At 35.9% G+C, this 24,668-nt stretch overlaps 2 protein-coding genes across 4 annotated transcripts in view; both read left to right on the forward strand.

Moving 5' to 3' along the window:
* The window catches only part of LOC139127176 (myosin-3-like), a 182,777-nt gene that overhangs the window by 147,324 nt on the left and 10,785 nt on the right, over nt 1-24,668 (forward strand). The window lies entirely within an intron of this gene.
* Nucleotides 13,898-24,601, forward strand: LOC139127103 (myb-like protein X). The gene is made up of 11 exons (XM_070693024.1): nt 13,898-16,082; nt 16,467-17,309; nt 17,926-18,387; nt 19,497-19,582; nt 19,776-19,851; nt 20,558-20,839; nt 22,308-22,387; nt 22,584-22,641; nt 23,005-23,304; nt 24,052-24,254; nt 24,578-24,601. Exons 1-11 carry the CDS (start codon nt 14,435-14,437, stop codon nt 24,599-24,601), a joined length of 4,062 nt encoding a protein of 1,353 aa, XP_070549125.1. The 5' UTR covers nt 13,898-14,434.

The raw sequence follows: 24,668 nt of genomic DNA on the forward strand, positions 1-24,668 counted from the left end.
AACTATTGTTCACTTACTGCATTTACCGCAATCGAGGACAAAGAAAATCAACAGCTAACAAAAGAGGTGTTACCGCGAAGTTACCGCACCAGCAGGTAGGCCAAAAGCGCGGCAAAAGCTACAAATTATGTGATTCTGGTACTGTATGTTTGTCCGTCAACATCAAAAACTCCAAAACCGCTGCACATTTCATCTTGATATTTGGTGTGTACATGGATGATGGGCTGTAGATGAGATTTTGTTCAAATGAAGTTGTCATTGCCAAAAATATGCAAATTAGTGCCAAAAAAGGCGTTTTTGGTAAAAAATCTTCTTCTTCACAACCGCTGGTCAGACAGCTTTGATATTTGGTATACAGGTCCCTAGGGATAACCCAATTTGGATTTGTTCAAATTGTGATGAAATATGCAAATCTGTATTTTTAAGGAATTTTTTTGTCATTTTTGGTCAAAAATTTATTTCATCAAAACCGCTTGTCTGACAGCTTTGATATTTGGTATACAGGTCCTTAGGGATAACCCAACTTGGATTTGTTCAAATTGTGATGAAATAAGCAAATCTGTATTTTTAAGGAATTTTTTTGTCATTTTTGGTCAAAAATTTATTTCATCAAAACCGCTCGTCTGACAGCTTTGATATTTGGTATACAGGTCCCTAGGGATAGCCCAAGTTGGATTTGTTCAAATTGTGATGAAATAAGCAAATCTGTATTTTTAAGGAATTTTTTTGTCATTTTTGGTCAAAAATTTATTTCATCAAAACCGCTCGTCTGACAGCTTTGATATTTGGTATACAGGTTCCTACAGATAAACTAAATATGATATACAGAATATATGATGAAATCTGCAATTTTGTATTTTTGGTGCAATTTTTGCCATTTTTGGTCAAAAAATGTGTTTCTCAAAAACTACTTGTCTGATGCCTTTGATATTTGGTATACAGGTTCCTGGGGGTTCTCTTAGTGTGATATAGTGAAATTTGATGAAATCTTCAATTTTTGTATTTTTGGGTCAGTTTTTGCCGTTTTTGGTCAAAATATTTGTTTCTCAAAAGTTACTCATGTGATAGCTTTGATATTTGGTATACATTTTTATACATAATTATGATGAAATCATCAATTTTGTATTTTTGCAGCTAATTTTGCCATTTTAGGTCAGGCCATCCTGAAATGAGCTATCAAAGATCTCAACCTTCTTCATCAATACATATGTCACAAAACGTTGCTCTCTACATAACACAGCAGAGAGCTCTTTCGACCATTGGGTCGCTTGTTAGCTCCCATAGCCATATGTATATATGTTAGTTAGTTAGTTAAGTTTATTATAGTGACATGAGACATCATTGGTTCAAAGAGAATACAATTCAGCATAAGGTTTACACCTCCCAGCCCAATGGGCTTATATGTCACTTTTAAGACAATTCAAAATATAGGTCACGAGGGCATTGTAAGTGGAAAACAATACGCTTTCAAACATTCACATATAAACGCTCTTTTCTCCTTGTAAATGCATTTTCAACGAACTTTGATATTCCCCTAACATTTCTAGACATCAAAATTTACATGTCTCAGTATCTGATGTCAAAGTTTGATAATCAGTATTTGAATTTAAATACATTTTCCCTAAAATTATCATAAAGATTACAATGAAAAAGAAAGTGCGTCTCGTTTTAGCATTTTAATTACAGAAAATACAAACTCAACAGTTTCTCCCCTTCAAGTTTCTATCCGTAAAGGCAAATTGAGCCAATAAAGATCGCTGTCTACGAGACAGACACATCGATACATAGCATTCTACATTATAATCAGTTTTAAAGAGCACATATGTTCTTAGTTTTGGTTTTCGGTGTACACTTTCACACCAAGCAGTTGAATGTTCAAGTCGCAAACGACTTGAGGCTAGACTTAAGTTTACATGAAGTAGTCCATCTGTATCAAAATTCAGGTCATCAAAAATATGACATACATCAGAAGACCAATTGGACTGCTGAAGAGCATAGTCCCAGAGAAATATTTTCTTGTTAATCTGTTTCCATCAAGGTTAACAGATGATTCCAATATCTGAGTATCCAAGTGTATCTTCGCACCTGACATGAATTCCAACCTGTGTCACCAGATACAGCATCAATAGGTGTAAATCTATGAACTCCTAAAAAGAACCGTAAAGCATGATTTTGAACCGAGTCACACTTTGGATGTTTACCGTAAGCCCAAATAGCTGAACCATAGTCCAGTATTGGGGCTACACATGAATTGTAAAGCTTTGTATATGTGCTAAAACCCATATTTTTAAGAATTTTGAACTTTGAAATAATAAACCCAAGTGCTCTTTTGGCTGACTCAGCCAGATAAGATGATGTAACAGAGAAGTCTAAAAATTCATTGAGTACAATACCTAGGTATTTGTAGTTATCAGTATAATTCACAATATTTTCACCTATATGAAATTGAACATCACTCCTGTTATAACCTGGTTTTCGAAAGTGAATCACCTTTGATTTGAAGTTATTAATAACAAGTCTCCATTTAGAGCACCAGACATTTACATGATCTAACATGAACTGCATATCAGTTTCATTGTCGGAAATTATAACAACATCGTCCGCATACAAAAGAATAGATAAATTGTAATTATCGACCATAATACCTTTCTGGAACGATTTTAACTCTACAGCTAGATCATTTATAAAAGGGCAAATATTGTGTCAAACCATTCAGTATACAAATCATTGACCTTTACACATGCCTCTGTATTACTATACATGGCACTTATACCTTTATACATTTTGCCATCAATGCCATTTAGTAACAGTTTGTATAATAAAGCATCCCTATCCACATAATCAAAGGCTTTCTGGAAATCAATAAATGTAGCAAAAGTTGACAAACCATGAACAAGCCTATTTCTAAGAATTGAAGATAAAACAAATATATGATCCTGACATGACCTATTTTGACGAAAGCCATTTTGTTCATCTACTAGAATATTACCCTCATCGAAATACTGTAAAATCCTACCATTCAACAATGAGCTATATAGTTTGGATACAGTTGATTGAAGACTTATACCTCTGTAATTCAAGGGGATCCGTGTGTCTTTTGTACCTGATTTTGGAATAGGAGACACAATCGATTTTTTCCAAACATTGGGGATTTTACCCGAATCAAAACACAACTGAAATAGGTGGTGAAGCACTGAAATTGCATTGTCATTCTTCAAAACCTCATATGGAATTTTATCTAAACCAACAGATTTGCCTGATTTTGCTTTCAGGACAACTTTTCTAACCTCTTCAATTGTGAAATTCCGATTTAAGAATGCATTACACTGATACAACGGATCTTCAAAATTCCTTTCCAAGAAAGTTTTATGAAAAAATCATCCTATCATAGAAAGCAGAGTCAAAATTTACATTCTCTGAATTACGATACAATGCAGAAAATTCACGATGCCAAGTATTAAGCACATCGGTATCACTACAAATAATATTACCAGTGTCATCGTAAACTTCCATTGGTATCGATTTGTTGTTAATAGCCCCAAGCCTTTTCAAATTGTCCCAAAACCGACGTGGATTTTCTATGCAACTGGATTCAATATCATTTATAATATTCTTTTTGTACATCCTTTCAGAATGGCGTAATTTCTTATCAAAAATTAACCTGGCGTGTTTGAATATTGAATGCAACTCACGTTTCCTGCCACCCCGTCCTCTGATCTTTCTTTCTCTTTTTCTTCCATATCTTTCCACAAATTAGTAAGCTCATTATTCTAGTACGGTTTACGTGGGCGATATTTTGACGTGTTCGTTTTGAGCAATCAAAGTGTTGTAAGGTGGAGTTCATTTCATCCATGATGCATTCACAGACGTTCTGATAAATGTTGTCAATCTCTTGTTGCGACTCTCTACAATTTTCAATTTTTCTGACAATATTTAATATGGCATCCCTGGCAATATCTGAAGACAAAAAGTTTGTTGGAATATCATTCAGACGGTACCTTCGTTTTGTTCCTGTACGGTTATCAGGGACGGAACTGTGAGATTGGTCAGCTGATGAAACAACACCTGGGCAATCACAGAAATCAACATAAAGCAAGGAATGGTCTGGCAATTTACATCTATCATGTAATAGATGTTGTAACCCATGTGTATCAGCTATTGACTGCATAGTGGAAACATGGAAATTAGTACAGAACTTGAGACAATCATGTGGTACGCATATATAATCGACTACAGCAGTTCCTCTACTGGAAATAGAAGTAAAATTATCATGTTGAAGATTAAATCTTCCATTCAAAGTACAAAACTTTGCTTCTTGTAAAAAATCGCAGAAGTCTCGGCCATGTTGGTTGACACTATGATCAATAATTTGTCGGTCAGGAATATCATCTAGACCAGTGATATTATCATTTAAATTACCAAGGCGGGCATTCAAATCTCCACAAATGAATACAGTGTCTACCTCATTATCGTACGCATACAGCTGACAGAGCAGGTGACTGAAATAACTACAAGAATCTCTGCCCCAGGGTGAATTTTCAGGTGGTAAGTAACAGGAAAACACAATAAATGAATAATCTGATATCTTATTGTTAAAGCGGACTCCAAGAATTCCCTCATAATCCCTATCAATAATTGATATATAATAATCATCATAGAGGGAACGCTTTACAAAAATACCCACTCCACCAAAATTCCTACGTGAATTAACGTGCATAAATTGTCTGTTATAACCAATCCAGTAGAAATTCTCCATACTGATTGTTTCATTTCGGTGTAGATGAGTTTCATTGATACTTATTATGTCCGCGTCAATAGATGTCAATACTTTTCTCAAATCTTCATTCAAATTTGTCCACCCACCAACATTAAGATGGGCAATCCTAATACCATTGGGTTGGGTGTCCTACTCATGTTGAATGGTTCTCTGTGTTAAACCAGGATCTTGATTAGGGTTACGAGCCGTCTTTCTCACGATTCTGCCATTCGCTGTGATACGATAATCTTTTCCATTTGGAATTTCACTCAGGATTGTACTAGCTGTGGAAACGCAGCTATCTGTTGGCGGGGTAGCGGGGATCGCTATGCGGGTCAAAGGTCAACCCCGCCACGGATAGCTGCGGGCCAACTACCATCGAAAGTGGGTCTATTACGACGACACAACATGTATCGGAACTTTGAACGGCAAAATAAACCAAAGTGAGCGTAATTCAATAAAATGACCTATACCTGCCTGAACTCTGATTATTGCTCATTCCCTAACTCCTTTTGTGAACAAAATTTCTGGTTCGTTTACGTAATTCGGCCGATTTTCCAAGGAGTACTCAAGATTTTCACTCCAGCAGCGAACTTTGACTTCTATTGATATGCTAATAAGGATGTCGCTCGTTCGAACGTGAATAGCGTGACGGCCGGTCAGATCCTTATTAGCATATCAATAGAAGTCAAAGTTCCCTGCTGGAGTGAAAATCTTGAGTACTCCTTGGAAAATCGGCCGAATTACGTAAACGAACCAGAAATTTTGTTCACAAAAGGAGTTAGGGAATGAGCAATAATCAGAGTTCAGGCAGGTATAGGTCATTTTATTGAATTACGCTCACTTTGGTTTATTTTGCCGTTCAAAGTTCCGATACATGTTGTGTCGTCGTAATAGATCCACTTTCGATGGTAGTTGACCCGCAGCTATCCGTGGCGGGGTTGACCTTGACCCGCATAGCGATCCCCGCTACCCCGCCAACAGATAGCTGCGTTTCCACAGCTAGGATTGTACGTGCATTCAGCTGAATAAGTCTCTCTGTGTGAGATTTACTCGACCTAAGATAGACCCGGCTGAACGATTGACTATCACGGAGACGTTGCTTCGCCTGTAACACTTTCTTCTTTTGTTCCACATTTTCCAAGGCAATTTTGACTAGTCCTGGTGTATTCGGACGATGACTTCGTAAACAAACAACCTGTACTACTTTCACTACATTGGTCCTTCTTCACCTTGTTCTTGCAACAATGAATCTACTTTCTCTTCAACTCTCTCGTTTTCTTCATAGGGAATACCCGTGGCAATGACGGTAATGTCGGCAACGTCAGTTGGGTCACCATTTTGCAAATTTCCATATTTCGCACCTGGCGTGTTTCGGAGCTTATGTTCCAATTCATACAATTTACCTTCCAATCTTGATATTTCCATGGTAAATTCATCTTTCATATCCTTCATCTTGGAATCAATCACTGATGTTAGGTCGTTTTTCAATCTGTCTATCTTGCTGTCAAGAGATTGCCGTATACCATGTTGACCATTACGTAACTCCTGCAGCAATGCAAAGATGTCATCTCCATTGTTCGATGCTACCACGCTGCTCTCTCCAGACTCAGAACCGGTGGAACTTGGTCGCGGTCTTTTCTCCTGGTTAGAAGTCATTATTACTCCAAGCTTGACAAAACTGGTTACCTTGTTTATAAAGTAAAACACAGACTAACTTTCCAAACAAGTTTAGTCGATGTTTGAGGAAATTTTAGCAATATTTCAGGACCGATAATACAGACGTGTTTACGCGTCAGACAGCACCCTCTCAAGGGCAAAATCTCAAAAGCCACTGAGCAGATTAGATGAAAAATTAGCATGTAAGTACTTTGGGCTGACCTGAAATGATTGTGCACATCTTGGGTCAGTATCTTGGACTTGCTATTTTTCATGAATTTTTTTGTAAGTCTGATTGATTTGAAACTTGGTATGGAAGTGCATAGGAGTGACCTTTCCCAAATCTGGGCAAATCGTGGTGAAATTTGCATATTTGCATTTTTTGGCTATTTTTTTCATTTTTGATCAAAATTTTTTTTTTAATTCTGAAACCACACGTCCGATTGAGTTGAAACTTAGTGTAGAGGTTTTACGGGTGACGTCAGTAAGATTTGATCAAATTCTGGTGAAATTTGCATAATTTTATTTTATTGGGGAATTGTTTCTATTTGTGATAAAAAAATCTTTAGCTTGAGTTTAGCTTGTTTTGATAACTATATGGGAGCGACCAGTGACATTGTCACTATTTTTTAATTTTTTGATATTGTTGAATATGCAAATTAGTGCAAAAAAAGGCGTTTTCGTTAAAAAATCTTTATAACCGCTGGTCAGGCAGCTTTGTTATTTGGTATACAGGTCCCTAGGGATAACCCATCTTAGATTTGTTCAAATGATGATGAAATATGCAAATCTGTATTTTTAAGGAATTTTTTTGTCATTTTTGGTCAAAACTTTATTTCATCAAAAATGTTTGTCTGACAGCTTTGATATTGGTATACAGGTTCCTACAGATGAACTAAATATGATATTTTGGTGCAAATTTTGCCAATTTTGGTCAAAAAAAGTGTCCCTCAAAAATTACGTGTCTGATAACTTTGATATTCAGCATACAGGTTCCTGGGGGTTGTCTTAGTGTGATATATTGAAATTTGATGAAATCTTCAATTTTTGTATTTTTGGGTCAATTTTTGCCATCGTTGGTCACAATAATTTGTTTCTCAAAAGTTACTCATCTGATAGCTGTGACATTTGGTATACAGTTTCCTAGGCTTTATCTTAATATTGAAATTATTATGAAATCATTACTTTTGTATTTTTGCAGCTAATTTTGCCATTTTTTGGTCGGGCCATCCTGAAATGAGCTATCAAAGATATCCACCTTCTTCATCAATACATGTGTCAAAAAAGTTAGTCTCTACATAACACAGCAGAGCTCTGTCGACTGTTAGGTTGCTTGTCTTTTTCAAAACTGCTGGTCAGACAGCTTTAATATTTGGTTTACAGGTCCCTATGGATGACCTTTTTGAGATAATTTAAAACAGTTAGGAAATACTTAATTTTGTATCCATGTATATAGTAGCTTCAGGGACTTTGACCCTATGTTTTTAAGATTCTAAAGACTTCTGTTACTCGCAATGAAACATTTTCTAACCTACCTTAAACTACTGATAATATATTTTTTATTGACACTGCAGAATATGCTGACATATTACAGCACAAATACTTTGAAGGACTAACTACTTTTTACAATTTTGTCTTTCAAGTACATCACATACTGTAGTTCCATGCACCTGTATTGAAAAATAAATTGTTAAACGTTCATAACGCTTATGAAAATTTAAGGCTTCCAGCCTATAGTTTTTGTAGATTCCTTGCAAGTGTCCTGGCATATTTACCACTATTTGTTGCAGGAGTCATTAACACACTGTGCATAAATTTTTGCATGTTTATGAGTTGTTCAGCGGACATATTGTATTTGCCACACACTCATGTATTTTGTGGCATGTTTGCCACTGCATTTAGGGCTGTAAAGTGGCACTTCCCCTTGGTAACATTTGGTAACACACTTTTTAATGCCAACAGTTGATATTTGATGGGGCAACTGCGCCTGGATCACGAGATATCGATAAAATCATGTCCTCAAAAAAGTAAAAGTTTGAATTCCGGTGGCCACCTAAATTCAGCTTCTGAACATCGAACGTTCGGCACTGGGGCCATTGTCAACTTAGCTATGGAGTACGAGTCTACGCTAACGCTGCTGTACACAACAGTACCACTCACGTCGGTGATCGGTCATGCCCCATGGGGGAAAGGCGAGTCTTCCTGACTCTAAGAAAAAACGGAAAAACAAAGTTTACTGATTGCACCAGAATTCATGTAGGTGACTAGCACCATATGTGCGGTTGATACATAGCGGCCTCCACGTGGTATGCATGCATACGACCAGCGCTGCTATGTATTGAACAATGCATAACTGTGTGGCAGATGACAAAATGCAGTCATTAGAGTCTGCTAATATTTTACATGTAAAAACTGATATCTATGTGGTATGGGTTAAAAATATAATAGAACTGACTGAGAACAATGAAAACGACAAAAACTAAGGGGAAGTTTAAAAAAAATATCCTGAAATGAAGGCATAATGTTGTATACAAAGTCTTCACAGTGGGAGGTAAAATTGCGTTGTTCGAACTTATTATTGACTCCCGAGAATATCGTCAATCGGCACAACAACAAACCTTCCGGGGATTTTGGGTCATAATCAGAAATGATCGTAAAACTTTGGGATGTGAAAAATATGCTCAAGAAATAACATGTTTTAATCGATATCTCGCGATCTGCGCACAGTTGCCACATCAAATATCGACCGTTGGCATTAAAGCCCCAATAGCTGCGAATTTTATGCATTATTTTCATGATTTTATTTTCAAACCAAAGTTGGTTCGTGTAAATGTGCTAACTGAAGGATGTATATAGAAGTATCACTGCTCGCTGATTTGGACCATGCCTACACGTTTTAACAGGCTTAATAATAAACAGGTGCCGCACTCATAAAATGGCGCCCCCATAGAAAAGTACAAAAAGACTATTTCCTGCACACACACATCGTGATCATACCAGAAACAAGCATGATACCATTCACTTGAATGCACAACACACGATGGTCAACATTTTGGTGTTTTAATCTTGATTTTCTCTGTCATATGATTAGTTTTTGATAATGGCGGGAAATCTGTTATGAAGTTAAAACCTGTGAATTTACATGCCACTTTTGACAGTCGTGGCAGCGTTATACACTTTTGTAGTCTCTAATGGGTCTTATTCAAAGAAAACTCTTGGAAAACTAGGGATATTTTGAGATCGGTTTGCCAAACATTTGCAGCTATTGGGGCTTTGAAAAATGTGTTAAAAAATGTTACCAAGTGGGAGTGCCTCTTTAAAGAATTATTTTTAAGGTATTGCCACAAACAGGGCATTTCAGGCATCTATATGGCTATAGGAGCCAACCTTGCGAGCAGCTCCCCCAGGCAGCATACCCATAGCCTTACAACATGGCGTTCACTCTGCGGGCAGCTTCCACACTTTGCCACAACCATTCACACCCGAGCTGTCTTTACTCATGCCTGTACCCATATCTTTATTTCAGAATGTACCGGTAACTATATAGGTGCACCTCTCACCTATGCACATATAACAGCAAAACTTAGTACCAAGGAAAACTTACCAATTTTTCACTGAAATCCTACCTCACATTTATTGCAGATAGAAATGCTAACAAATGACACAAACAAAGAAATCAGAAAATCATCAACAGTTCTTTCATACTATCATGATAGGATATTTTTCCTCCTAAATCAAGTGTTTGCATATCCGAGCATGTCTTGGGAACAGTTACTTTTGATCCAGCTGATTGTTCAGTCTCTTGGCATGTTCTCTTTACTTTCTGAGACTGCAGGAAAAGCGTAAACCTAGCAAAAAAAGAAAAACATGAAAAAGAAAAAAATTAACTATGAGCTGGCTCTCAAAATAATGACATAAAACATTTACATATGCCAGAAGAAAAAAAACCATAAGGAGTTGAGAACAGTTTATTACCACATATGTTATTGAGACTTTCATGGAATACATTTCACATTTATTCTTACATTGGGTCATGACACATATCATGAAATTGAATCCAAGGTTACTAAATTGTGAAGATATTTCAAACTATATTTATACTCGCATATGGCAATTTGGATTCCCTTTTTATGGGCCATAGTGAGCTTGTAAGATCGGTGATGCAGAGTTGTTATTGGCATTTCTTTTTCTCAGCATCAGTTACACCACCACAAAGGTATGTTATCAGATCCAGCTGCAGATCAAAATTGCAATGGATAAAATAGAATGTAGAACTTCAGTGATATATTGTAAATCCATGATTCCTCTTCCAATATGCCAGCAAAATACTGCAAGCTTACATGAAAACACAAGTCAAAAGACACAAAATCTTTCAGAATGATTTCATTAATGGACAGGCGTCATGTACAATTCCTCTGCGCAGACTATGATTTCAAAGTATTGGCTCACAAACACCAACAGCTCCAGAGATGAACAAAATCACAATCTACTGTATGCATTCTGCATTCATTTTGATGAATTCCAATATTTTTCTGATAGTTGTTGATGAAAATTAGGTTTCCTTGTTTATGCTGTGCCTAGAAGCAAAGTACTTTTTCCTCTTTTAAATTAATGTCTTTATATAATTATATTGTTATTCAAACTCTGGCATCAAAAGATAGAGAGGCTGGAAAGAATTTTACCTAATTTGAACAAATTTAACAGAGGCCAACCCTACAATAATGCATACGAGTTTTAAAAAATAGAAGAAGAGCTTTCTGAAAAGATTTTTTGACCAAAATCGGGAAAAATTGCCCCCAAATTACAACTATCAAAATTTCAACACAATTTTGAACAACCCTAACTACAATTACCACAAAGAACCTGCATACCAAGTTTCAACCAAATCTGTCCTGTGGTAACAGAGTGTTACCAATGTGCTTTGAGTTTCCCCTTTTTTAACTCATTTGCATATTTTGACACTGACATGTTCATGTGAACAAATTCACATGTCCACCCCTTGGTGGAACTGTACACAAAATATTAAGATAGTAGGTGATTGGTTCCTGGGCTGTTGACGGGCATACATGTGCAAATACACACACACACACACACATATATATACAGGTAATTCCCACTTCAGTGACTTGAACCTCAATAACAGTGAGCATTGTTCAACAAATGCTTGAGTCTTTTATTTCCAGAATATGTAAATTTGCATGTCACTTGCCCGAATGGGAAAGTGCGATTTATTTTTACTTGCCGCAGGCTACCATTCGGTTTGAGCCCTGATATATTTCTATGTGAATTTGCACCACCTAAAAGTTCAACAAGCCGGAATAAATTGTTCTGTATTGAAATTTACATACAGTTGTTAAATTGAGTTCATGTTACATCCCTAGCCAAACTTTGGAATGATCCATTGGAAGAGTGCCAGACATTGTCTTGCTTGGAGGTAGAATCAAGTGAGTTAACCATTCCATACTTAAATTTCATGATGTAAAACTTGTGGCATGCATACACCGATAAGCATTGTTATTTTCAGAATGTGTCCCTTAAAGTATGCATTATAAGGTAACACATTGCTTTCTGGTGTGATTGGAATGATATGCCAATGTGCTTCTGCCTACCTTCTTTGTGACATTATGTTTTGTGATATCTACCGATAAACAAAGACAAACAATACTGGATTAAACTGTCACACTGCATTGCTGGTTGACCTTAATTATTCCTCAGGACACTGTAGATAGGTCTCTAACAGCAATGATTTACAAGAGGTGTGTCTGTAGACAATCACCATGTCATACAGAGGTTGACCTAAACTGAACTTTACACCCATTCATTGGCCGTTAAAACATAGTAACACAACAATTTTGTTCCAAATCATGTGACACTGATAAGGTTGTTCTATAGATACACGTACTGCACAAACAGAGAAAATTTCAAGACACCTTTTAGAGTTAACTTCTACCAGACTCCAGAATATTTCAGAATTTTCTTGTTATACCGTATACGGCTACTGCCAACTTTAATAGAGTGATCTACATCAGTCTCTTCCTTTTGATAGAATCCATCAAGCCATATCAACCAAGGTATGTTACATTTCCTCTACCAGGTGTTACATTTTAATTATGTTGGTGTTTTACCAATAGGCAGATCGCATCAACCGTTGAATATTTCTATACCACATTCAAAATGTAGACATGACTAGTGAGAGAATTTAGAACTGTCAGTCTACATCCTTGAAATCTCTCTGAATGAATTATAAACAAGACATTTATTAGAAATAGTCAAAATCAGTGAGATAAACGTTCTTATTCACTAAAACAGTTTTACCAAAACTATTGCAATCGATGTCAATTGAGTCTGTTTTCCAAGGAGATTTGAGTGAACATTTGATCACCAACTTCTGCTTAAAATCTGGTTTGTCAACATAATGTCATATATGTCAGTTAAAATCAGTGTAGGTGTAAGGGAAAGACTTGTTTACCACAGCTGACTGATTATTTGAGATGCTGTCTTTTGTATGTAATGAGACTCTGGCCCATCTTAAAGGTCTTAACAGTCATCATGACAATCAACACAGTACGGAAATGAACAACAAAATATATCGAACAACCAAATATATCTGTAAATTTGTCACATGAAAAAGAATGTCTAGGGAGGGACTGTAAATTTACCTAATTCTGTAACTGAAGATATTGACAGAAAAGGATTAACAACACAAAGAACCTTATTCCAGTGTGGGTCATATATATAATCAATTTCTGTTTTTGGCGTTGTGAGGTAATTTAACCTTCACTGTTCTGTGTTCAAGGAAGAAGTTTGCACAAAACAGAATAAACACTGGTCTCCAAATACGCAAGTACACACTTATTAGTACCAGATACTATTAATTCACTTTTCAAAAGAAACATTCTGAATTGGAATTACCAGGATGAAAGCCATCCTAACCGACAACTGCCATTATTTTAAGGTCAATAGATGTGACCTAAGGTAACCTTTCACCTCACCTGTCAGTTACTATCTTATTAACATTTTAATCTTATTTCTTTGACTTCTTGTCAAGCTGATTTCTGTCAAAATACCTCCCAGATCTATGTTTTGGGGATTTTTTACAAGAGAAGATCAGAACTAAAATTATTTTCAGAAGGTTTACTGTGAGAATATTACCTGTCGGGCACAGACATTATGATGAACCATTTTACTGACTGCCAGGCATCGTAAGAAATGGTATATTATATTGCATAGAATTTATATTATGTTTAGTTAATGTTTGTGAAGCTTTCTCACAATGAAAGTTTTATTCCAACTAGAAACATTACCCAGAATTTTTTAATCTTTTCAACTCAGGGAAGGTAACTCATGTCATGCTTCATTTTAATTCATCTCCTGTAACTTTGACAGAATTTTTATTTAAAAAAATTGCAAATTAAGGTTAAACTGCTTAGCCAATGAAGTCTCTCCTTCAATGTAAAGATTACAATACAGTAGGCTATGTAAGAGGTCCAATCTATATAGCTTTGACCTTGTTGAGTTTTCTATTATTGTATCTTATGTTAGTTTATTTGTGTTCGAGAACTTTTAACAACTTTCACAAAAATACTCACAGAGATTGTTAAAACATATTAATGAGATAAATCTTAAGTAACATTTGTCATCTTATACATGGGACTTTTTGGCTCAGCAACAAATCCCAATATTCATAAAAAGTTGTTTCATGTATATTCCATACCTTAGTTGGACAGAAATTCCTGCAAAATTGGCAAGGGCACAGTGTCTGTATTTTTGTCTATCTGTGGTTGTTGTTGCATTGAATTATGGTGACAACTATGATATTATTAGAATTGGATGGAAAAGAAGAGGGATGCTCCTCACACTAGCATATTTTGATCGTAGTTTTGATTAGAGAATAAAAAACAAACTAAATTCTACCATGTTTACTATATTTTAGACATTAAGCACTAATTTTAACTCATACCTACCTGGTTATTTTCTTTGATAGACTTCCGATGACATTATCATTTCTCAAGAGACAATATGGCACACACAGTCAGTGAAGCACTGCTTGTATCAACATCATGGAACACAGCATCACAACAAACTACACTGGTCAAAGATTTCTGTGATCCAGTTTCTAAACTCTACTGTACTGTTCTTGATGTTGAAGTCAGTGAAGACCAGAAGAAAGATGCAGAGAGTGTTGGAGTTACTTTGATCCCAGCTACAAGAAGTAAATGGTTGGATCCTGATGAAGACCCACCTGGAGTAAACTGGCTTGTACACCATGACAAATACTACCCACAACTGAAGGATTTGCTGAACATTAAACATGTTGTCAGCTTTTCTCTAAAGACACACAAAGCAGCAGCTGCAATTCACACAAGTCTTTTCTATGAGGCTAAACTCCATCAGCTATCTCCTCCTGAACGAAATGGTGTGTTGTTTACTTTTGATGTCTGGAGTAAAAATGCCTGTGGATTAGCAGGATATCACAGATCTATAATCCAGGATTTCTGTGTAAGGAAGGGGAGAACAGGAGAACTACTAAAAGCATACTCCACTGTGCTGGATGTAAAGCTTACAGAAGACCAGGAGATAGATGCTGAGAAATGTCATGTTACCTTGATTCCTGCACAAAAGAAGAAGAGAGCCAATCAGAAAAAAGATTTGCCAAAGTTAGAATGGTTGATGGAACATCAGAGCCGTTACCCTGACCTTGGTAAATTGGAAAACATCAAGTATGTGGTTGGTTATGCTCCAAAGACTGGACGGGCTGCTGCAGATATCAGAGAGACACTCTTCCCTGATGCAAAACTTGTTTTGATTAACCATGCCTGTCCGGAGAAAAACTGTCTCTTGGAAAATGGTGATGATGAAGATTCTGTATTGGAAGACGAGATGTTGGAAATGGCCAGTGTAGCTGATATGTTGTTCTCCATTGGTCCTACAATATATGAGTACTTTCAAAATGCTTACAGGGCAAAAGTTGATGGAAGACAACTTTCAGATATCCCTCATGAAGAGATTCTTCCAAAACCTGGACAAGTTTACTTTGATAGTAAACCAGTAATCGTCAAAGATATGAAAGCACATAGTCTACTGACATATGGACAGCTGGACTCACTGGAAGCTGTTACGAAATGCACATCCATTGCATCTGCTGTTGGAACTGTGGCAAACAACCATGGGACAGTTGGTAAGAAGGTCCCAGAATGGAAGATATGTGGTGTTTCTACAAAGCATAGCAAGGAAGCACAAAAAATCCTGACTGCAAAAATGCAAAGTGAGAAAGTACAGTCAAAACTCTACCCAGCATCTTCAGCGTCAGTACTGTTACGGTCAATCCAACAATCTCACCTCTGTCTTCCTCCATCATGCTACACTGATTACAGTTTTGAAGGCTTGGAAGCGATGGCAGCTGGTCTACCAACAACAGTCCAGGATGATTCACACATTGCTGGATTTATCTCAAAGTACTTTAAATATCATGAAGTTTACAGTGTTACAGAATCAGAAAACCTGGCAGCTAAAATCACCCTAAACCTGACCAAAAGTATTCAAGCCTTTGAGCAAGCTATGGTACTGAAAGATGATTTACTTGAGAGTGCAGCCGTAGCAGAAAGCTTTGCAAACTTTGCTTCTCTATTCAAAGAAGAGAAAGTACGACAAAAACACAATTTAAAAGGTAACTTTTCTTTTGCCTATCACTCCCCAATATCATTTATCTGTACACACTTCTTTTGAATGAATATACCACTTTGCATTTTTGCACAGATTAATAAATAATACAGATGGAAAATACAAAATATTTATACAGATTATGATCATTTGTATTATATTTTTTGATGGAAGTGTTTGTTGTAAATTCAGCAATCCAAGTAAATTAAAATGTGTACAACATAAACTCATAAAGAGTTACAGTCTTCACAGATAGTGTACTAAAATCAAAGCTTACAGATAAGTACAGATGTAGCACAAAGTTTATCAGAATGATTCAAATAAGTATGTCATGTAAGATTTACAAGCACAAGTTTTGAGGCAAAAACTTCATATTTTCCACTGTTAACAGAAGAAGTAAAAGAGGAACGCCAAAGAAGTCAGCAGAAAGAAGTACCTAAGATGTCAGAAAGAGGTGATGCCCAGTATTCAACACTAGGGGAACATGAGATGAGATCGAAAGACAAAATAAAGCCAGAAATACATCCAGAGATGACTGCCACAACACACAAAGAAAGTACACTGTTGGTAGAATCCAGTACAGTACAATCACAGATGTCATCCAAAAAAGATGCTGTGTTAAAAGAGACTACAGCAGGGAAACCTGGTGAGTCAGCCACAGATTGCAAAGAGATAACAGACACCACAGCAGTGGAACCTGGTGAGTCAGCCACAGATGGCAAAGAGATAACAGACACCACAGCAGGGAAACCTGGTGAGTCAGCCACAGATTGCAAAGAGATAACAGACACCACAGCAGTGAAACCTGCGGAGTCAGTCACAAATGATAAAGAGATAACAGTAACCACAGCGGTGCCAGCAAGGAGATCAATAATGGACGATGTAGGTACTGCAGAAACCAAAGCAGTGCAGCCTGGGAGCTCAGCCACAGTTGGTCAAGAAATAACAGACAAGACAGCAAAGCACAGGGCAGTAACTCAAGTTAAAGAAACAAAGAAGACTTCTATCTTCCAAAGATACTTCCCTGTATTTCACAGAAGACAGAAAAACAAGGGTGAGAGTAAAACAAAGTCAACCATGCAGTGGAAAAGGGAGAAATCCATAGGAGAAGGAAAACTGGCTGAAAATGTCAAGAATCCACTTGAAGAAAGTGACAATGCTGGTCAGATCCAACAAACCTTGCCTACAAACAAACATTCACCCAGCTACACCATTTTCCTCAGATTGCCAAACTGTAGGAGAAAAGTCAGGTATTTAATACCAATTAAGGATTTTGTGATCAAAATTCAGAGGGATCTATAAAATCAACTGAACACTAGTTTGTTTTACGTCAGTTTATTTCAAAGGCAAGGCAACTCAAAGTCAGCTAGCAAAGAAATACTATCTCCTAGTGTTTTCACAGTATTCAAATTTTTAGGGTGTGACACAAAATTTTAAAATCATGAAGTGTCTACAATTTATCAATGTCAAATTTTTAATCAAAGAAAAGTATTGAGTATAATTGAAGTTAAAAACAATTGGTAAGTTTGCTCAGCAGCATGTAGAGAATTATATGTTCAGAGAAAAACGGTAGGATTTTCATTGTAATCAGAAGAGGGCAGTTTTTATTGTTCATATCTTTAATCATAGGTCATTTACATCCTTACAATAGTTCAACAAAACCATGAAATTGTCTGCGTTGATGTGTCAGTAGGTTGCATTTGTAATCACGTTGATGTCACTGGAAAGCGCCAGTTTTGTTGTTCTTTAGAACAAATCTTCCTCACTGGACATGACGTGGTCAAAATAGTATATAAGATACACGTCATCACTGAGCTAACATCTTTTTGTTCTCTGTTATCATACACTAGATAATCTTGGTTTGACAGTGGATCTTAACTTGAAAAAAGAACTTTATGACCAACAGCTCAGAACCGTGGTTGATCAAGGGGCATCTCAAAATCAAAGTAGATCTGAACTGGACAATACTTGGAGATACTGCAACAATGAATTTGATAAAAAAGTGGAGGATGTCATTGCAAGTGAGGCTAGCCAGCAGACTGCTCAGCAACTTTGTCAGAAAAACTGTGGTGAAGTAACAACAACAAAGTTCAAATCAGGTTCTCTAAAAATCTCACTGAACATACCAACTCAGTACAACCTTTACAGAGTAAGGCACACTTGTAAATCTGGCAGTTTTCCAGACTCATTTGAACCACTATTGATAACTGATAAGATGAGAGAGGAGGCTGACAAAGTTGGATTACAACTCAAGTTGAAAGCAACATATGACCAAGCCAGATTTGATGAACTCAGACTTTTTTTTCTAGAGTGTAAGTTTGAAATCGTTGATGAAATTTTCTGATTTAGTCACTATTTCATAATCTCAAAGCACTGAAACAAAACATAGGAAAAACAGATTTTTGAAAGGATATGCAAATTACCTGTCACGTAATAGTTATGTAAACAATGGTGACACTGTGGTTACGAAAATGTTTCCCTATATCTGGGCTTTCCAAAAATATATAATTTACGGAGGTTCTGAGCTTATTAACCACTAGAGAATTGTCAGCTGAAAAGGTCAATTTCTTGTCTTGGAACCTCAAATGAGTAAGAATCAGCGACCTGGTAAATAAGGAAAGGTGTTTTAAAATTATAAAGTCTGCACGGTTGTATTTGGGATTGGCTTCAAACAGTTTCACTTGCAAAGTCAAAGACATAGCATTGGCAGAGGCAGTGGTGTGTGTTTTGCTTTCAAATCTACAGACCAGATGTGAGATTATTGTTGACAGCTATACAATTGCCAGCTTGATAGATTATTTCATTGACAGCTTTTCTTTGACGGTAGTCAGTAAATTTTATTAACCATGGTTGCTTTGTCACTTCCAACTTTTCTGTTATAATAGATTTTTAATAACTTTCCAATTATATTGTCACTGGATAAAGTGTGGCAAAAATAATATTAATAGTGATAATTTGAAAAAATTGTAATAACTTACCATTTTTAATAACAAAAATATGAGACAGGAAAGAAGAAATCATTAACAACAATAACAATGTAATATTATCACCTTTAGAGATGTTAGCACGGTGCCTAAACTTAATCTGAGATATTCCTAAACTTTAGGATGACACTGGTTTATTTGTGTTATTCAGATATTAAAAGTTAGTACACACTTCAAAATGTCATGAGACTGTTATCATGATGCATTTGATAATGTGCTATGCCGGCAATTGGCAGACATCTACTCAAGGGGCAAGAAGATGGGACAAGTTGCTCAATTGTTTACATCTCTGGCCATTGGAAGCTACAACTACTCGAGTCACAGCCTTAATAATTGTCACTGCAATTTATCTGTCATCAGAAATTTACCCATATATTATTTTTTCACTGAAATTTATTTTGTTATCATAACTTTACTCAGTTTATCATCACTTCCAGGTGATGGTGGTGGACTTGAACCTGTTGAAATCCATGATGACATCATTGAGGCAGAAGATGCTGAGGAGATACCGGTATACATTGATGTAAGTTTCCAATAATTGAAAGAGTTGAAATTATTATTATGCCACAAATATAAGATAAGTCAATTTTATTATTAAGACTTTGCAATATTGAAAACTCAACAAGTTATGAATTTACATGCCCTCTGGAAAACCAATGTGAAAAGAAAGAAAATAAATTTAACCTTGATTTATAAATTGATATGAACAATTCCAGACTGAAGAGACTAATCAGAAGTCTAACACAGTCACAGAAGGAGTTGCTGATAGAACTCCAAGTGAACACAGACAGTGTAAGTACAGCAGATTTATCTTAGTTTTTACTAATTCTCATTTAGAATACTTGATATTCAAACGCAAAAATTATTCTAAATTAAAGGGTAATGCAAACTTTTGATATTTTTTTACCCTATTTTTATTTGCAACTTCTTATTCCACCCCACCATGAATGATGAAACACCCACTATTTAGCTGATAACCAAGCGTCTATATGCATAAAGTGCCTTGTTGTTGTTTACATTTCAATTCTTTTCAGACCAGAAGTCACTTTTCAACAATACATGCAGTTTACACATGTACGGGCTAAGTTGACAAGCTTAACACTATGTACCGGTATAAAACATGTCTTGGGTGTAACACAAGGAGTTATGGTTGACATTCAAAACAAAAATGGTGAAAAAAATAATCAAAAGCTAGCATTACTGGTCCTTTAAGTCCCAATGGTATGAATAATTGTCTACCAAAGGGTTTATTGCTAATGACAGAAAAATCCTTGTGGATTCCCACAATATACACTAGAATCTATCAGTCACTGCCTCTAGCACAAAACCATGGAAATCAAAATATAATCCAATTAATCATTACTGCATCCATTGGCATTTCTTATTATAATCATAGTACAGAAAGCTTAGATTTGAGTGTGTAGACACTTGACACATTTTGATACAGTGAAGTATTATATGCCATTGGCATAAACACTCCTGTTTTTGTTGATGTCAGATCTGGAAGACATCCAATCTAAATCTGAGGTGGAAAGGGCAACTCTAGAAAGACAACTGAAGGATGCGAAGAAAGAGAAGGATACTTTGGAAGAGAGATTTAAGGAACTTACACAGAAGTTAAAGAAGACAGAGAAGTCATTGGTCAGTCAACCTATTGAGAGAAAGAAATTACAGTCTGAACTTGGACAGAAGAACAAGCTAATCAAGCAACTTCAGGGTAAAGTAACAGAGGTTGACCATAAGAAGGAACAGTCTGATGTGTACAAACCAGGAGAGAAAGGTACAGAGTCTTAGATTGTGGGTGTGTTTCATAATTGAAATAACTTCAATTTTCAAATTATTTTCTCTCATTTTGCATTACTTGAGCAAACACCAACATACTGTATTCTTTTAAAATCCGAACTTGCACATTATTGATGTATGCAAAACATCAGGTGGGATTTCATTAAAATGAAGTTATTGTTACCAAAAATATTGAAATATACTGAGGTTGACAAGATGATCAACATGTAATATATCAAAATTACAACGAACTCTTCAATTTTGTAATTTTAGGGCAATTTTTGCTATTTGTTTTTCCATAATTATACATTTAATAGCTTTCATATTTTGTCTACAGGTATAGACTAGGTGATATCTAAATGTGATATAATGAAATGATGAATTCTAGCGCAATGTTTGCCATTTTTGATCAGAAAGTTTGTTTATCGAATGTTACGTTTGATATTGGTATACAGGTTCCTTTGGGGTTATCCTAATATACCGGTAATATATGAAAATTATGATGAAATCTTCGTTTTGTATTTTTCCAGCAATTTTTGCCATTTTTATCAAAAATTAGTTTTTAAAAAATTACTCGTCCAATAGCTTGGATATTGGGTATACAGGCTCTGTGGGGTTATCTAAATGTGACATATTGAAATTATGATGAAAATCTACAATTCTTTATTTTTTCAGCTATTTTTGTCATTGTTGGTAAGGCCATCCTGAAATGATCTATTAAAGTATTCCATCATCTTCATCAAAACATGTGTCACAAATAGTCATTTCATCATACAGTATAAATTTTGATATTTAAGCAATAAATCACACCCAGTGATGGTATACCATGAGATTTTGACCATGATGTATGCAGTTGTTATTGCCCTTGCATATATGTTGTGAACTGGTCAAAATCTCATGGTACACCATCACTGGGTATGATATTTTATTGCAGCTATTAAATCATAACAGTATATTGAAATTACAAAGCTCGCATGTGTGCCAAGCGTGTTATATGATGAACATACCACCGTTCTGTCTATGTGACGACCAATCAGATCACTGAATTTGTGCAATCAACACACTGGTATGATATAAATCTAATGATTGAATGCAGTTATTAGCACATTTAAGTTAAATAATTCCAACAGTAAGAATTCTGTATTAAGTGTGTTTACGTTTCAGTGGCCATCATGTAGGATTTACATGCAGAGTAATATATAGGATCTATGCCTATGTAACTATCAGCTGCGCGCAGTTATACATTTATGCAAACACTTCTGATAGTAAGAATGCACTTTATTTCTGTAACTTCACCTTGTATGTCATATTCCATGCGACTAATAACTGACAATTCTACATGTATGTATGTTTCATTTATGGTTTAAATTGACTATAAATATGAAATTGTACCTCCCTAGTTAAATTTACATAATGGTAATATATTAAAACAGTCTGAACAGCTTGTCATATTTTCGCCCATTCAGGAGATGGCAGTGGACTTAAACCAGTCAAAGTCTCTGATGATGTCATTGAAGGAAAGGATGCTGAAGAGATACAAATTGATGTAAGTTTCTTGGCATTCAATATGACCTTGGCAATGATAGAAAAACTGGACACAATTCAACAAAGGTTACCTGCATTGCAGCTGCAGAGAATTTTGCAATATTGTACATTTACATGTTTTATAGAAAGGCATATATGATGTCATAAAACCAATGAAACTACAAACACATTAAATCTTGTTGTATTAACAATTTCAGGATGAAGACACTGATCAGAAATCTGACACAATGATCACAGGAACAGTTGATAGTACCGGTAAGTAACTGGCTTAGATTTGTGTATTTCAGTCAGAGAACACATATCTTCAAATGTAAATTTACAAAAAATTTACATTCTGATTGGTGTTAATAATTGTCTACTTAGGAGTGCATTGCTGATGATGTATGAATCCTTAGATATCCCACAATGCCCTTGTGATATTTTGCCACACTACCACTCAGCCTGGACATCCACAGTCACTGTTTTTGGATAGCAATGAATGCATCCAATGACATTAAAACACTGATATGGTAAATATTGGTCACTGATTTCCATACGTTCAAACTAAATTTTGATGCCATGAAAAGTTAAATTAACATTTATTATTGGTATAAATCTGTATATTTTTGTATCTGTCAGCCCTGGAAGATATCCAATCTAAATCAACTTTAGAATCTCAACTGAAGGAGGCAAAGGAAGAGAAGGCTACTTTGGAAGAGAGACGTAAGGAACTGACACAGAAGTTAGAGAGAACTGAGCAGTCATTGGTCAGTCAACGTATTGCATTCTTCAGTCAACGTATTGGGAAGAGTACGGAGAGAGAGAAATTACAGTCTGAACTTGAAGAGAAGGAGAAGCTGACTAAGAAACTTGATAATACAGTGGAAGAATTCAAACATAATTTGGAACATTCTTCTCAGAAAAAACAAGCAGAGAAAGGTACAGTGTCTTAGACTGTGTGTGTTAGATTATTTGAAAATACCATCATTGTTGGAACAAATATCTTTAAGTTTCAAACTATTTTTCTCTCATTTTGCATTACTTGAGCAAACACCAAAATATTCTTTTAAAATCCAAACTTGCATATTATTGATGCATATTAGACATCAGACGCGATTTTGCTTAAATGAAGTTATCATTATCAAAATTATACAAATATACAGGTTAACAGGATGATCAAAATGTGATATATCATAATTATGATGAAATCTGGAATTTTGTATTTTTTAGGGCAATTTTTGCTTTTTTTGGATGACAAAATTTGTGCTCCAAAACTGCTCATCTGATAGCTTTGATATTTAGTATATATATGTCTAGGGATTATCCAAATGTGATACACTGAAGCGATGAAATTTAGGGCAATTTGGAAATTTTTATTCAAAAGTTTTGGTTCTTAAAACTATCTGTCTGATATCTTTGATGTTTGGTATACACTGGCTCCTAGGGGTAATCTAAATATGATATATTGAAATCTACAATTCTTTATTTTTGTAGCTATTTTTGCCATTGTTGGTCAGGCTATACTGAAATTAACTATCAAAGATTTCCACCTTCTTCATCAACATGTGTGTCAAAAATTGTTATTCGCTACATAACACAGCTGTATCAGCCACTGGGTCGCTTGTTTGTAGTTGGGAATCATTTTGTATGAATTACAAACTATCCTTAACTCGGTGATTCTTGCAGCTCAAACTTCAATGCCTCAGCAACCACCGCAACATCACCATGAGATGTCTGCAGGTCCACCCACTTCACCTGTTGTGTACTCCCAAGCTCAGCAGATGCCATATCCAACTGATCAGTCACATGCCAAGGGGACCATAACGAGTCAGATGATACCTCAGAAAGTACCGGTAGAGAATCAGTCCAACATACAGTCTTCACAAAAGGTTGGTGGAAGTTGTTGTGTCAGATGGGACTTTCCACGGGTATATTTAAAGGGCATCCTCCATATATTTAAATGTCTGCACTAATCAGTAGGAATATCTTCACCACTATTACAAATCAAAATCAGTGTCCCTTTATGAAAGCTATTCTATGAGCAGAGAGTCAACATCTTGCTAAGTGTAAAAGTACAGCACTCTGCCCCCTGGCTATTGAATTATTTGTAGCACACATATTTGGCCACATGTTGACGCACTGGTAACAGCCCTCATATTATGAAAATATTGAGTTAGACCAACAAAAGCATTGCGATATTGTTCGTCTACAGGGAATTGATATTGATGTCCTTTGATTGGCTGCAAAGATATTCAGATACCACTTTCATCAGTGTTCTCATTATGAGCAACCAACTTCCAGTG

The sequence above is a fragment of the Ptychodera flava genome, unplaced genomic scaffold (assembly GCF_041260155.1).
Source record: "Ptychodera flava strain L36383 unplaced genomic scaffold, AS_Pfla_20210202 Scaffold_29__1_contigs__length_4469600_pilon, whole genome shotgun sequence".
Taxonomy (NCBI): domain Eukaryota; kingdom Metazoa; phylum Hemichordata; class Enteropneusta; family Ptychoderidae; genus Ptychodera; species Ptychodera flava.